This window comes from Gymnogyps californianus, chromosome 15, assembly GCF_018139145.2.
Source record: "Gymnogyps californianus isolate 813 chromosome 15, ASM1813914v2, whole genome shotgun sequence".
NCBI classification, from domain to species: Eukaryota; Metazoa; Chordata; class Aves; order Accipitriformes; family Cathartidae; genus Gymnogyps; species Gymnogyps californianus.
The window spans coordinates 1,438,444-1,452,196 of NC_059485.1; the positions used below are offsets into that span (position 1 = coordinate 1,438,444).

The window sequence follows — 13,753 nt, forward strand, 5'->3', positions numbered from 1 at the left end:
CTCTCATGACAAGAGTGTTAACATGATCAAGGGAGATTAGAGCCGTACGTAGACCTTTAATAAGGTCTTTGTTCTGAAGAGATGATTCATAGTTTTATAGTACGTGTTTCTGTCAAATTACAGTAATTACTAGAAGACTTTTTGTGTTAAGTGTTGAGCAGATATACTGTGGAAGTGTCAGGTCTTCCCACTGTTTCGCTGGAACTTGGGTCCTATTGCATAGATAAAATTTCAAATCTGAGGACAGAATTTTAAATGAAGACTGAAAGCATTGGCTAAGAAGCTAGCCTGTTTCTGGTCTGCATTGCAGGTGCCTTGAAATCCTATTTGCGAGAGTTGCCAGAACCTTTAATGACCTACAGTCTATATGAAGAATGGACACAAGCTGCAAAGTAAGCATACTAACAATAGTTATACAGGAAAACATTCTACATATTTTTATCAAATTTGGTTCTTCATATATGCATTCAAAAGAAAAGACCAAGCTCACACAGTTCACATTCTTATTTCTGCTCTAACAGGTAAATATTTTGTGTAACAAATTATTTTAAATTTTGTGGTTTAGCTTAATACCAACTGCACAAAAATGTGGTGAAGTATCTATTTTATGTTGAAACATAAGGGCTGCTTCAGACTATTGGCTGCATAGTATTGATGCTTAAGCAGTTTTCTGTTGTTGCAGGTGGAGATAATTCAGGGGTTTCACTAGCAGGTTACTGAATTACTGAATACAAAACAGTGCATTTATTTGGCATAAATGGGAGGTTATACAGTCATCTCTTTGTTCACTGCAGGAACAACAGTTTTCTGATCTGAAAGTAAGATGTAACAGAAACTTTTTTTTCCTTTCAGTATTCAGGACCAGGATAAGAAGCTACAAGAGTTATGGCGAATTTGTAACAGATTACCTAAGCATTATCATGCTAATTTCAGGTACGTAGGAACATCTGTTGACTGGCAGCACAGCCGCTTTGATGCTAGAGTACTACATTTCAAAGCTGATTAACCAAAACTCGAATCTAGGGGTTTTTTTCTTGGCCAAATTCAGTTAGGTTTATAAAAGGGCATCCTGTTTTATCAAGTAGTTGGTGTGCATTGGTGGTGGTAGACTTTTTCAGTCAAGTTAATTCACTATTGACTGTAATGAAATACTGATGCATAGAACCCTTCTACTTAAGGGTCATGCTGTTGGCAATAGTACCTGACTTTTCACCAGCTGTGCTCTTCATTGTATTTTCCAGTCTTAGAAATCACGTGGACGTATCTTACATGTGTTATTTTTCCTTTTGGCTTTGCCTTTTGGGAACAAATCGGAACAAAACCAACTCTGGTGACTCCTAGAAGTGTGGAAGTTCCATTACAGGAACGTAAATCTAAATATTTTTTCTGAAAATATAACAGTTTTGTAGTTCTGTTTTGCTAAGGTGGGAGATGCTTTCTTTTCTACCCAGTTCCACTCTTACGATTCATGAGTAGAAATGTAGTAGCTAGCTACCAAGCAAGAAGGCTGTTCGTCTTATTTCTGTTTTGTTGGGAGTGGTCTTTACGAGGTCTTGAATTTTTACTTAGTTGCTTTCAACGAGAAATGCTCTTAGTTCCTGCTGTTTAATTATTTCTTTCCTTTTTGTAGGTATTTAATCAAATTTTTAGCAAAGCTTGCACAGAACAGCGATGTTAACAAAATGACACCCAGCAATGTCGCAATAGTCTTGGGCCCCAACTTGTTATGGGCAAAGAATGAAGGGTAAGTTATTTTAGGAAAGGTACAAAACAGAACTTCCGTGAAGCTGTAGAATTTCTTGTCAGATTGTTTTAAATCATGTAGACTATTCACAGCAACAGACTATTTGCCTAAAAAATATTTCAAATGTTCTTTCAACCTGTGCCTCCAGATCCTTTTAGGCATGCCTCTTTTTAGGAGGGTTTTCAAATTTCATCAAAGTGTGAAGTTGCTCTTTATGTGGTACTTAGGAGTCTTGAAACATCATGCTTAGCATAATTTGTCATTTAGGTAATATGTGGGGTTTTTTTTTTATTTTCTTACTTTGATAAAACTCTGTATAAAGTGTTCTACAAATTTCTTCTGCAGGTCCCTTGCTGAAATGGCAGCAGCAACCTCAGTCCATGTGGTAGCAGTTATTGAGCCAATTATTCAGCATGCAGACTGGTTCTTCCCTGGAGGTAAATTCTTGCCATAGTTAAAAGAATTTTGTATTTGTGATAACCCTACACAGGTAAACTTCCAATAGCTTTTTGCAGTGAGGCACCATTCTGTATATGTATGTCTTAGGATGCATTCTGTCTGTCTCTCTTTCAGAGCAAGATTTCAATGTGTCTGGGGCATTTGTTGCAATTCCTGCTGTTAATTCAAATCACTTGTCACACACTGGGAATGAATATGAATCTGGGACACTGGAACGGAAGAGGCCTGTTAGTATGACTGTAATGGAAGGGGATTTATTGAAGAAGGAAAGGTATGTTTCATTCTCGGGTTAGGTTTCAATTATTAGCCCGCTCCAGAGAACTGGACTACTGAGGAGGCTCTAATCGGCCACACTTTTATTGGTCTTGGGAGGAGAATTTCATGGAAGTACTATAGGTAACAATAGTGATTTATTTCCCCCCCCATGTTGTTGCAGCCTGAGGAAGGTTCAAAGGTAACGTACTGGTATTTGCTTCCAGTTATACTCTATGCATGATAAAAAAACAAGCAGATAATTACTGCTTCCAGTTACCATTTTCCTATTACAGATTTGGGGGGTCTAAAATCCACTGAAACAGAAGTGTATATAGTAGCATCTGTCAGGATCTAACTTCTGATATTCCATGGCTTCTTTTTCAAAGCCCATAAGCTGAGGTGGTGTTACCTGGTGCCTTCATGATAAGACTTCTGAGTTGATGATGGTACAGTATACCACAGCAAACAGTAGAACGCTAAAAAATAAAAATAAAATGTGCTGTTTTCCCATATAACATGTAGCGTAACGTTCATTTATTATCACTCATATCATGAATATTCAAGTGATGTGCTGTTTTGTTTTTAGCTGTTTATGCAAATGTTAAATTGTTACCTGAATGTTAACTATGGCTAGCCACATGCAAATTTATCAGCACTGACAGAATAAGAAGAAAACCAATTCAAGATGCACTGTCTTTAACACAACAAGAATAAAATTAAATTCTAGAATGAATGTGCTGTGTGCATATTATCCATAGTTCTCCTTTAAACACAAATCATAGCATATATCCAGTGGCTTTTTTTGTCTGTCTTGAAATCTGTACGGCAACTTAGTGTCAAATAGAAACAAAATTCATGTGGCAAAGTATATTCAGTGAGGAGATACCCTGGTATGTAAGGAAATGTATGTATTCACATGTAAAATCACTGAGTGGTTTGACCTCATTGTCATCAATGTCTGTCTTCAAATGTAATTGAGTAGTTTGTTCCACTTATGTTTAGCTTACCCCTCTGTGTGGATAAGCCAAAGTGTTGCATGTCTTAACATTAATGGTGTTATATGCAGAAAGTTGAAGCTTTCCTTGTTGCCGCTTTGCATGCTAAGCAACAGGGGTTGCGTTTGTCTTTGTGGGTTATAACATCCCATTGTCCTGTTGCTTTAGTTACCTGGTGTTGGCTGGCGTGGTGTGTTTACTCTCTCTTCTTTCTGTAGCTTTGGTGTCAAGGTTATGGACTTCCAAGCGAATCCTCGGAGATGTGGCACTATAAATAGAAAGCACACATCCCCAGCTTTCCAGCCACCACTTCCACCCACGGAGGCTGGCGTGCTGGCTCAGTCTGGAGCGGAGCAGCACTCACAAGCTTCTGTGGCTGAAACAAGCCCAGTGGGTGCTGGTTTTGCTCTCTCTGCTGGCACAGCAGAACAGTTACAAACTCAAGGAAATGAGGATGTCAGGTAAGAGGCATGGCTTCTGCTGGCAGTGGCTTAGCAGGCTGCTTCAGCAGCAAACTGATGTGTCAACTGTATCTGCTTCGCAAGGCACCTCTTCTAACTGGAATATATGTTGTCATATGTAAAGCCTTTTCAGGTGTGGGCAGAAGCACTGTGCAGGAGCTCTCTTCCCATGTGTATTGTTCCAGAATTGATCTTCTAAAATAACATATGTTGTTCTGTATGTTCCAGAATTGATCCTCTAAAATAAGAGAATTCCTGGGGGAAAAAATGATGATGACAAATACTAAAAAAGACTGTACTTCTACCCATGTTGACCTTTCCAAGTTATACTCTAGAGGTGTCCACACAGTATGACTATCAGTTTGCTGCTGAAAGAACAAAACCTACCATTGGCAATACTAGAAACCTGCTGGTCTTGTTTGTTGTTTCTCATGTCCATGTTATCTGGATATGTCTCTCTCTCTTTTCTTTTTTTTTTTTTTTTTTGTCTGTAATAAGTGTTAGTGATGACCAGACTTGCTTGCTAGAAAACTGGAAGTCGATTTATCATACTTCAGTATTAGTTTCTTTAGGACAAGCATTTATACAGGCTTTTTTGCTACTTAATTACTATTGAAACTTTGTGCAGTCATGTCCCCAGTATTAGTATACATGGACTCCAAGACTAATGGCAGTAGCCTTGACTCTGCCTGTCATGTATGGTGAAAGCAGCACTTTGCTTTCAATATTTTGTGGTCTGAGAGATATAACAAACCACATGTAAAGGCCTGTAGTGCTCTCCGGACATCAACCTCTTGCATAGCATCTTGTGGTAAAACACCACCGTGGAGTTTGATGCAGCATTGACTCTTTTGCATATAGCTTTTGTTCTCAGGTGACATTTTTACAAAAATAACTTCTCATTCGGAAATCCCCCGCAGACTAATATTTCCTCCACACATCTTTTGTGGCATAGGCAGCTAAAACAAAAGCTTGAGAGTAGTGTCTAAAAGCTGCATTTAAAATCTGCACAAACTCTGCGTTCAAGTACTTGCAATTTATTAACAGCATCTGGAGAAAGTAGGATTGCAATGTGCCCATAGAAGTGACTGAAAGGTGTTAGTCCTTTTGAGATGAGTAAGATGCTGCAAGAGACTATAAAGACAGAGAAGTGAGCGAAGACTGCAAGTGCATAGCAAGAGGAGGGGGCACTGCCCAGTAGCACCTCGGCTGGTTCGTACGCGAGTACTGTGTTTTCCCCCCAATTCTATTGTCTTCATAGCCAAAGGTCAGGAAGAGCTGGGTTGTCCTGATCTCAATCTCAAAGATTTTAGAGATTGCTCCCTCAAAACAAGTTTTGGTCTCCCAGCAAGGTAAAAGCTTAATTCCAGGTAGGGTGGAGAGAAGACTTCAGCCAGTCAACAAAGGGAAAAGAGCCACTGCTCTCTTCACACCCAACTCTTGCAGTCCTTGGGCCCTCCCAGGGGCTCCCAAAGGCTCCAAGGACTTCAGCGGTGAGGACTACATCTGCCTTGCCCGTACACTATACGTAGCAAGTTGGTTCATGTCCTTTGTGGGTTTTTTTTCTGGCAGAGCTTCACAGATTGCCATCACGTGGTCCTTAGTAGCTAGGTCTACCAGATAACTGCCAGCGAATTGGATGTGATACTGTGACAGAATATTTTGAAAAGGCTAACAGTTATAGGGATGATAGGTATATTTGAATGAGGAAATTGGAGAAGTAATTTTATATGAACTTTCATGTTGGGAGTCTGTTTTTAAAGGATCTGCAAATGCACTGAGGGTGCATTAGCATGGAGACTAAACTCCTAGGTATCAGTATTGCATTCAAACAGGTACTGTGACACTGCAGAACTACTTGGATTCCTGATTTAATTTTGGTAATTAATCATTTGTACAGGCTTGCCTAAAGCCTACTTGCCACTTGTTTGAAGAGTTGTCACACTGTTCAGTCTGTCAGTAAACACCAGCCAGTGCAGAAGTTTTTCTGAAGCGTTTGAGGGTCAGAACTATAGCGCAGTTCGTAATGTAAGCCTGAACGGGTGCAGCTGATCTGGGCAAGGCGTTTTACAATCATTTTCTAATTGAGGATTTTTAATTTTCAGTACCTCAAAATCTAAGGACAACACATCTTCAGCTACTCCTCCACCCGTGAGAAATGGCGGGCATGCGGGCACTGTCCAGAACCAGTCAACAAGTAGCGCTAATCAGCTCTCTGTTAATCAGCCACAGAACGCAGCAGGTCCCAGTCCCCATTCAATGAGGAGAGGTGTGTTTTTCATTTGGTTTTCAAGCCACTAAGTTCCAATTCTTTATCTACTGCAAAAATGCATACTAAATTAACTTTATCAGTATCTCTTCCTTTATTGCAGACAACGGTATAATTCGCTTGCATTTCACTAAGGCCTAGCTAAATGCATCTTTGGACTTTTGGACTCTTTCATGAATGCTGGTAGTAATGTTACTAACGCTGTTTAACAAAATCACTCAAAGACTATTGATTAGTGAACCTGTGTACACATTTCTGTAGCTTCCTATTGATATCACTTTGATAATACACCATTTTATTTTGACAATGTACTTGAGTATGCTTTTGTGCTACTAACTTCTTTCTTTCAGGATTTTGGTTTCACAGTACACAAGCATGAAATCTCACCTCTTCTCTTAACAGCTGTTAAAAAGCCTGCGCCAGCCCCTCCCAAGCCAGCCAACCCACCCCCAGGGCAGCCAGGAAGCCAAAGTTCTGCCCCCGCCGCTCAGCCACCCTCTGTCTCTCCAAAACCACCAGCTAGAAGTTCTTCTCCTCCTGCTCAACATGCAAACCAAGGAGCAGCCCAGACCTCCGCTTCCCAGGTTTCTGCACCTCGGAGATACTCCAGCAGCCTTTCCCCAATACAAGCTCCCAGCCATCCGCCACCACAGCCCCCAACACAGGCTACTCCTCCACTGCAGCCCAAATCAAACAGTCAAGCATCTCCTCCTGCTGCACCCAGCAGTGAGCATGGACCAGAGCAGCCCTGTTACACTCCTCCGCAGACTCCAACACCACCCGATACTCCCCCTCTAGGAAAACATACTACCAGTTCCCCATCGCCACAGCCATCTACTCAGGAGACCTCCCAGTCTCACTCGCCACCTCAGAGTGGTACACTGCCGAGGCCACGGCCAGTACCAAAACCCAGAAATAGACCTAGCGTTCCCCCGCCGCCTCATCCTCCTTCTCAGCTGGCTGGAGATGGTATTATTGCAAATCCCACGCAAACAGCTTCCAAAATAGTAACAGGTGAGTGGATTCTTTTGTGTTCGGTGTCTCCTCAGGGAGTGGAAATGAAGAAAGTAATGCCTGTAGCTGTAAATGAATCTGGGCGGGGGGAAACTGAAAAGCACAAATAACAATTAAAATACTAAACTGCTCATTTCCAGTTAAAATGCCTACCCACCTGTTCTGTGCATGAGGATTTGGGGCACTTCTCAGTGAAGGTTTTCATTCCTGAGGCAGAAGGGTTCGGGGGGAAGTGTTAGATTAGCTTGGTTTGGTTTTTTTCCTGCTTTGGAAGCTGAACACTATTACAGCAACCAACTCTCTAGGGCTTTCTCCCAGCTCAGCATCATGGCAGTCTCAATTATGCTTATACATCTGTTGCCAAAAAGCACATATTTGGAGGAGGGAGAAGATGTAGCCACGGATAGTATATTTCAGCACATACAGAAGATAAGAAAATGGCAAAAATGGTCACTGATACATGTTCTAATAGACAAGATGCTAACACAGTGAATGTTTTACCTTATGAGAACACAGTCTTCTGATGTGCTAAGTTGGACATCCAGAAGCTGAAGAATGACAGACACTAAACTGTATCTCTTAGATCAATTTCTAGATAGATCTTCATATTTTAAATGCAGCCGCCTTTATCTGTTTTGTGAGACACTCGTGAAGTAAAGAGAAACTTTCTGTCTTCTTACAGAAACTTCATGAAGCTTCTAGTTGCTAGTTTGATAATGTTAATTTAAGTCTTGGGGGAGGAAAAAAAGTAACTGCTGAGGACAGTCAAAACTAGCATATCTTGAAATGTTCTCCTGCTGAGTCTCTGCTTATTTTAGGAAATTCTGAAGGAAGAGATAATGAATGTAGGAGACTAATGCTTTTAAATCTACTTATATTTAATAATGGTTAAAACTTTCCAATGACACTGCAGCTTCTCTAGAATAAGACTAATGTATTGGAATGCGAAGTATAAATTCTGTTGCCTAACAGCTTTACCCCATGATGCCTTCACAGGTGGGGATGGTTACTGCGAATAAGGTTTGTACTTACCAGAAACATGCAATATAAGCTAAAATGCTCCTGCACAGCGATATTTTATTTGTAGCTTTATTTTGTATATGCGCTTTGGAATATGTGCTCTCTGTCAACTCTGTGTTATCTCATTACTACATATCATTCTGTCTGTAAGAGATTTCAAGACCTATGCTGCTTAATTTTAATAGTCCTGTGAACATTAAGTTATTTCTTAAAACAAATTGTAAAAATAACTATAATGAAGTGAGTAACACCTCACACAAAGTCACCAGAAGTACTAGTCCACAAGTCAAGTGTGAAGCAGTGACCCATTTAATACAGGTTTGTTCTCATCAGTGCAGGCAAATATTGAAGCTCATGTTTTTTCCTACAATTCAGGGCTTTATGGTTGCATTTTAATGTAGCTTTCACTTTAGGTTTTCAGTTATTTTTAACTACTTGGAATTTATTTGGCAAAATACATGTTCATGTGACTAAACCCCTTTGCAGAAAAGCACCCAGCAGCATCTGCGTTCTGGCATGTTTGCATTTGCATTCTGTCAGCTCCAGCCTCACTAATAGTACTAGTCCGTTCAATCGCAGCTGCCAAACGACACATTAATCATCTTACTATTCGTATGTAATGGGTTAGCGATGCTACCTTTTTAAGGTAGCAAGTGCATGACAGGCTGAAAAAGTTGAGGCTGCATTCCTGAATTATCTCGAGATTTGACTGCTTACAGGAAAGATACTGAAATTAGTATTGGATTGAGAAGTCAAGCTGGAAGTACAGTTTTCTTAAATTCGAGAAACTAGCAGTAAATGAGCTGCTTAAGCAACTAAAAAGTAGCTTTGCTTTTTAAAATAACAGGCTTTTCCTTATTGTACTTCTGTTCTTTTTGTTGGTATCTTTAAAATACAAGAGCAATGTATTTCAAAACTGAATTCAGAAATAAGGCTGGGGTCTGGATCTTTACAGCACTTACAAATAAGTTAAGAATGGGAACTGTGCTGATGACTCAAACTTCAAGGAAAGACTTAGCCTTAATTTCTAAGTCGTGTTTCATAGGTTGACCATGTTTGTTTTCATTTGGGAACTTTTCTGGTTCTGAGGAAATTGCTTTAATGATAGCAGACAAGCAGGGTTTGTTTTACCCCAGTGTAACTGGAGAAATACTTGCCTTCTAAATGCTACCCAGCTGGTATGCAGGGGGCTGCTTCATTAGCGGCGGAGTTTAAGTTACACCAGGCAAGCATCTGCCACAGGGCAGTGGCTGGCACAACTTGAGGCTGGGAATGGACTGTGAATTACAACTGAGTGCTGACTCCTGAGCCAAGTTACAGGCATAAGGGGTACACAACTGTCCTGTAGTCTGGGTAAATATAAAAAAAAAATTGAAATCAACAGTGTTGAAATGAAACAGTGTTAAAACTGCAGAGACTTAATATTCCTTTCAAGTGCAAACCGTAGCAAATTGGCTGTGTAAATTGTGTACAGTAAACAACAGTATGAAAGCTGCTGTGCAGGGAAACCAGTAAAGGAAAGCTAATGATGAAGGATTCTCTAGCAAAACTGATAAAGGAACTTAGAAAATCTAGTCTGTTTTGCAAAAAAATCCTTGGGGAACAGTTGAAGTGACACTCGGGCTTACCTACAGCAGTACGCTCAGCACAGGATCATCCACCTTTTCCAGATCAATCTTTTTTTAAAGGATTAATATTTGTTCTGAATTAACACCACTGCATATTACATAAGAGTATCTGCTCCAACATTTACACGTGCACATACAAGCACTTATTATGGACTGACTTATCTAATTCACAATGTGAAATAGCTGTTTTTAATTTTAACCTTAAACAGTGGAGCGAGGGAAGACAAATGGGAATAATGGAAGCCAAAATTAAGTTGCCAGCAAACTTCATAATACCAGAACAGGAATTCTGAATTGTTTTCAGGATACTGTTGAATTCCTTTGTCCATTACTGGACTTTAGTAATGCCTCAAATTCTATATATGGTATTAAAGTAATAAGCCCTAGAAAAGAATATTCTAATCAAAAATTTTATTAAATAATCTAGATGTTTGAGCTGCATTCAGTAGGAACTGTATTGGAAAGTTCAATGGTAAGGAAAAGGCATATGATTGGCCAAAAATGTTGCTAATTCATAATCATGTGTGTGCTAATGCCCACTACTAACCTGTCACAAATAACACTGCTTGCTTGCATTACCGTTAGCGTGGCATGCGAAAAGAATGGCTGTTTGATGCTCGCTCTTACATTAACGTACTAAAAGAATTGGAGACTAGAATGTGTAAAGTTGTTCATGTTTTGACTGGCCAGTTTCACCTTGTACTTCTTCCACGTACAGCAAATCCTGTCTAGAAATCCATGTGTTTATACAGAGGTTCATGTTGTATTTGATGTAGCTGTACCACTGTTTGTCACAAATACTCCTTTCCTGTGTCACCTCACACTTTGTTACCTTCTTTTCCGATTCATCCTTCAGTATGCAGTCGTGGTAGGGAGAACTTCCGTGCCTGCATCTAAAGTTGAAGTACACCTTTTGAACCATACTTTAAATGCAAGTTCAAAGGTAACAGTAGGTACTGTTAGATATTAGGGAGAATGCAGTGCCTCTGCTACTTGGTTCTGTGCTCGTCTCTTCTGAGGTCAAGCTCAGCGTGGAACATTCTGAGTAAGAGACAAATGCAGGAAGAATTTGGGAACTCACGCGATTGCAGTTTATCCTTTTATGTAATGTTGCTTCTGTTAACAATAGTAAAAATTACTAAAAAGAACCTAAAGTTTAAATCAAGTGACTTTAAAGGTATTTAAATTTTCATCTCTTGTAGAAACAGCAGTTATACAGTATAGTGGGGATAAAGGAGAGCTGCTGCTGTTAGGAAACTTGGTTTCATGGATCAGGGACTTATTTTAAACACATGAACGCGAGGCTAAGTGAGAAGGTTTGGTTTTAAAGTAGCCCCAGTAATTTTTTCTTCATTGCTATCAAAGATGTATTGAACAGTGCTCATCTTGTAGGTGCCACAAGGCAGTGTTCACTGGGTATAGCCCAGTAACAGGACAGTGACTTTCAAAATGAGGATGAGGGCTGGGGAGAGAAATCTAAAAGACTTCCCCAGATGATGGTGTTTAACAAGTCGTAACAGTACTAATGGTTTCTTCTGTGCCTTCTGGATGATTTCATTTACCACTGAAATGCTATCTTAGCAGAATATGGTACTCCCCAAGACTCTGATATGAGACTGGAGAGAAAATGTATATAGTTCGCACCTCACAAGAAAACATTAATCCTGGAATCACGTTTTTGGGAAAGTTGCAGCAATACAGATGCGAACACTTAAGTGCTTCATCAGTGTCAGGCCACGGTGTGATGGAGTTCCAGCTACTGTAATTAACGGTATCACAGAATGCAGAATTGCTGCACGTTGCGTAAGGCTGGCTGGCACTCTAGTAACGGGCTGAGGGGGAAGCAGGGGAGGCTGCGCTCGGACTTCAGGTCTGTGTCTGCTTTCGCCTCTTCCATGTCACTCAGCTCAGAAACTTTCAACTTGAACATTTATAAAGTAACTTCTGGGCTAAATTTAAGACTTAATGCTTGAGATGGGAGTCAAAGTCTTTATAGGATGCCTGTCTATGCCACCTATGTTTAAAAGCAAGGCATTTATTTGGATTCTTCATTAAGTGATCTAAATTATTTTCTATTTGGAACAGCTGCTGGATCGCAGTAAGTGATGTCGTGGCATATTATAAATTAGCTTTCCAAAATACTGACTTAATATTTTCAGTTACATTTTTTTGAACTGTTAGGGGTTTTTTCTGGTTTCCTAACTACCAGGGCAGTCAGTCACCAGAAGTGCAACATTTTGAGGTCCTTCTTGGACACCTTGGCTTGAACAAAATTCCCCTTCCCTCAGAAGAGGCAAAGAACATGATGTTCCCTGTTATACACAGGAAAGGGGTTTAATTTGCGTTTGGTTTAAATAATGTCTTCCTCTTCTTGTGACAGTGCCTCCTTTTGACACCATACATGTTCCTATTGCTTCTAAAAGTCATCGGTGGTGATTGCCTGGCTGATGACTCAGGTGCCAGATTTTTTTGCTGAGTGACCATTGTGTTTTGACGTGAAAGTCTGGAGTAACGTAGCACTCTTAAGGGGCCTTGAGGAATCTTGATACTAAATCGTATTTGCTGTCTTCCATTCTTCACAAAGAAATGTTTTATTATGTACGAGACTAAAAAAAGGTATGTAGGAGAAGCGACTCATAAGCTTTTTAGTTTGGCTTAGCCCTTTTGTGTCCACGTGCACATATGTGCCAGCCCTCTGTTTGAAAAGCTTTTGTTGATCTTTCCTTTCCCTTTTCTTTCTACGGAAATGCACCAGAGATACACTAGTGAATGAGATGTCACTGTCCAGACTGCTAAAGTTGCTGTTCCATTTTTTGTGCAGACTCTAATTCCAGTATTCAAGAACCACTTCAAAACCCTTCTTCAGAGCTTCTTACAGAGACAGCGAGCAAAGAACTGCACAACCACCTCACGCTCGATCTTGACAATGATACGGAAAGCACTGCTCTGTAATGGAATCTCTCAAACTCTTTAAAGGTTCCTCTCCTGGTGGGAAAACTAACAGACCTAACAGTGAAAAGCTTCTTTTGACGATATGGCAAAACTGTGTAGAGTTGTGGCTTGTGCATCATGGAGAAAGTGATGTAGCCATTCAGAAGAAGTTTAATGATCTGTGTCTCAACAATGGTTTTCAAAATCTTGGATGGAAGGAATTAATTACTGCAGAAACTTGCATAGGAAGCATAATTGCTGCTAATACGGATGGTGTTAGCAGAAATTCCAAAAGAGTAAGAAGCAGAACATTAGTTATTTAAAGTGCATGTATTACGGAAATAATCTTTTTAATGTCATGGTTAGACTTCTATTTCTAGTTCTTAGACATTACAAGGAGATGCCTTGCAAGAGACATTCCCTCACTGATTTGCTGCAGATCCTTTTTAAAACATGAACCAAAAAATGCCAGAGTGCTGGTGGTGACTGCTGGTTATCGGTCGCCTTGTCAAAACTGTGGATGTATTCTAGTGCCTTGAAGGACTGTCATACTGTAGAAGGAAACTTACTGTATCTTTAATCATTTCATTGCTACTTAATGATCAGTACTTAATACTTACTTCATAGTTATTTGTATTAACCAAGCCTGCTTTTGTTTATGTGAAACTTGCAACTGTTTCAGGATGAAACTGTGGAAGTGGTTTTTGTGCTTTCATTGAAAACGGTTGAATTTTGAAAGAGCTTTGAAACAGCTGTTTGGATTCGTCAGTTGGGTGAACATTTATATAATTAAAGATTGTCTTTTGTCAATTTAAGGCATCTTTATTCAAGTGTGTGAGTAACATTGCTTCCAGTGGACGCTGAAGGTTACACAGTCATTCCCTGGGCTTTGTAGCTCACGAGTCGCTGGCTGCTCAGCTTGTTCTTTTAAGGACTGTAGCGGAAGCATACTGGGAATGAATATGCTTCTGTTCTTT

At 40.0% G+C, this 13,753-nt stretch overlaps 1 protein-coding gene across 3 annotated transcripts in view; it reads left to right on the plus strand.

Annotated features, from left to right (window-relative positions):
- Positions 1–13,586, plus strand: part of ARHGAP17 (Rho GTPase activating protein 17) — a 48,896-nt gene extending 35,310 nt beyond the window's left edge. Inside the window, exons 12-20 of one of the 3 annotated variants that reach the window (XM_050905847.1) lie at positions 311–392; positions 853–933; positions 1,631–1,744; positions 2,090–2,181; positions 2,318–2,474; positions 3,672–3,914; positions 6,020–6,183; positions 6,586–7,197; positions 12,667–13,586. In XM_050905847.1, the coding sequence (XP_050761804.1) occupies positions 311–392; positions 853–933; positions 1,631–1,744; positions 2,090–2,181; positions 2,318–2,474; positions 3,672–3,914; positions 6,020–6,183; positions 6,586–7,197; positions 12,667–12,797 (1,676 nt within the window). In that variant the 3' untranslated portion in view covers positions 12,798–13,586. Of the gene's footprint in view, positions 1–310; positions 393–852; positions 934–1,630; positions 1,745–2,089; positions 2,182–2,317; positions 2,475–3,671; positions 3,915–6,019; positions 6,184–6,585; positions 7,198–8,193; positions 8,400–12,666 lie in introns of those variants that run through there. The other 2 variants (XM_050905848.1, XM_050905849.1) reach the window with 2 other exon arrangements.
- Positions 13,587–13,753: the final 167 nt, after the last annotated feature.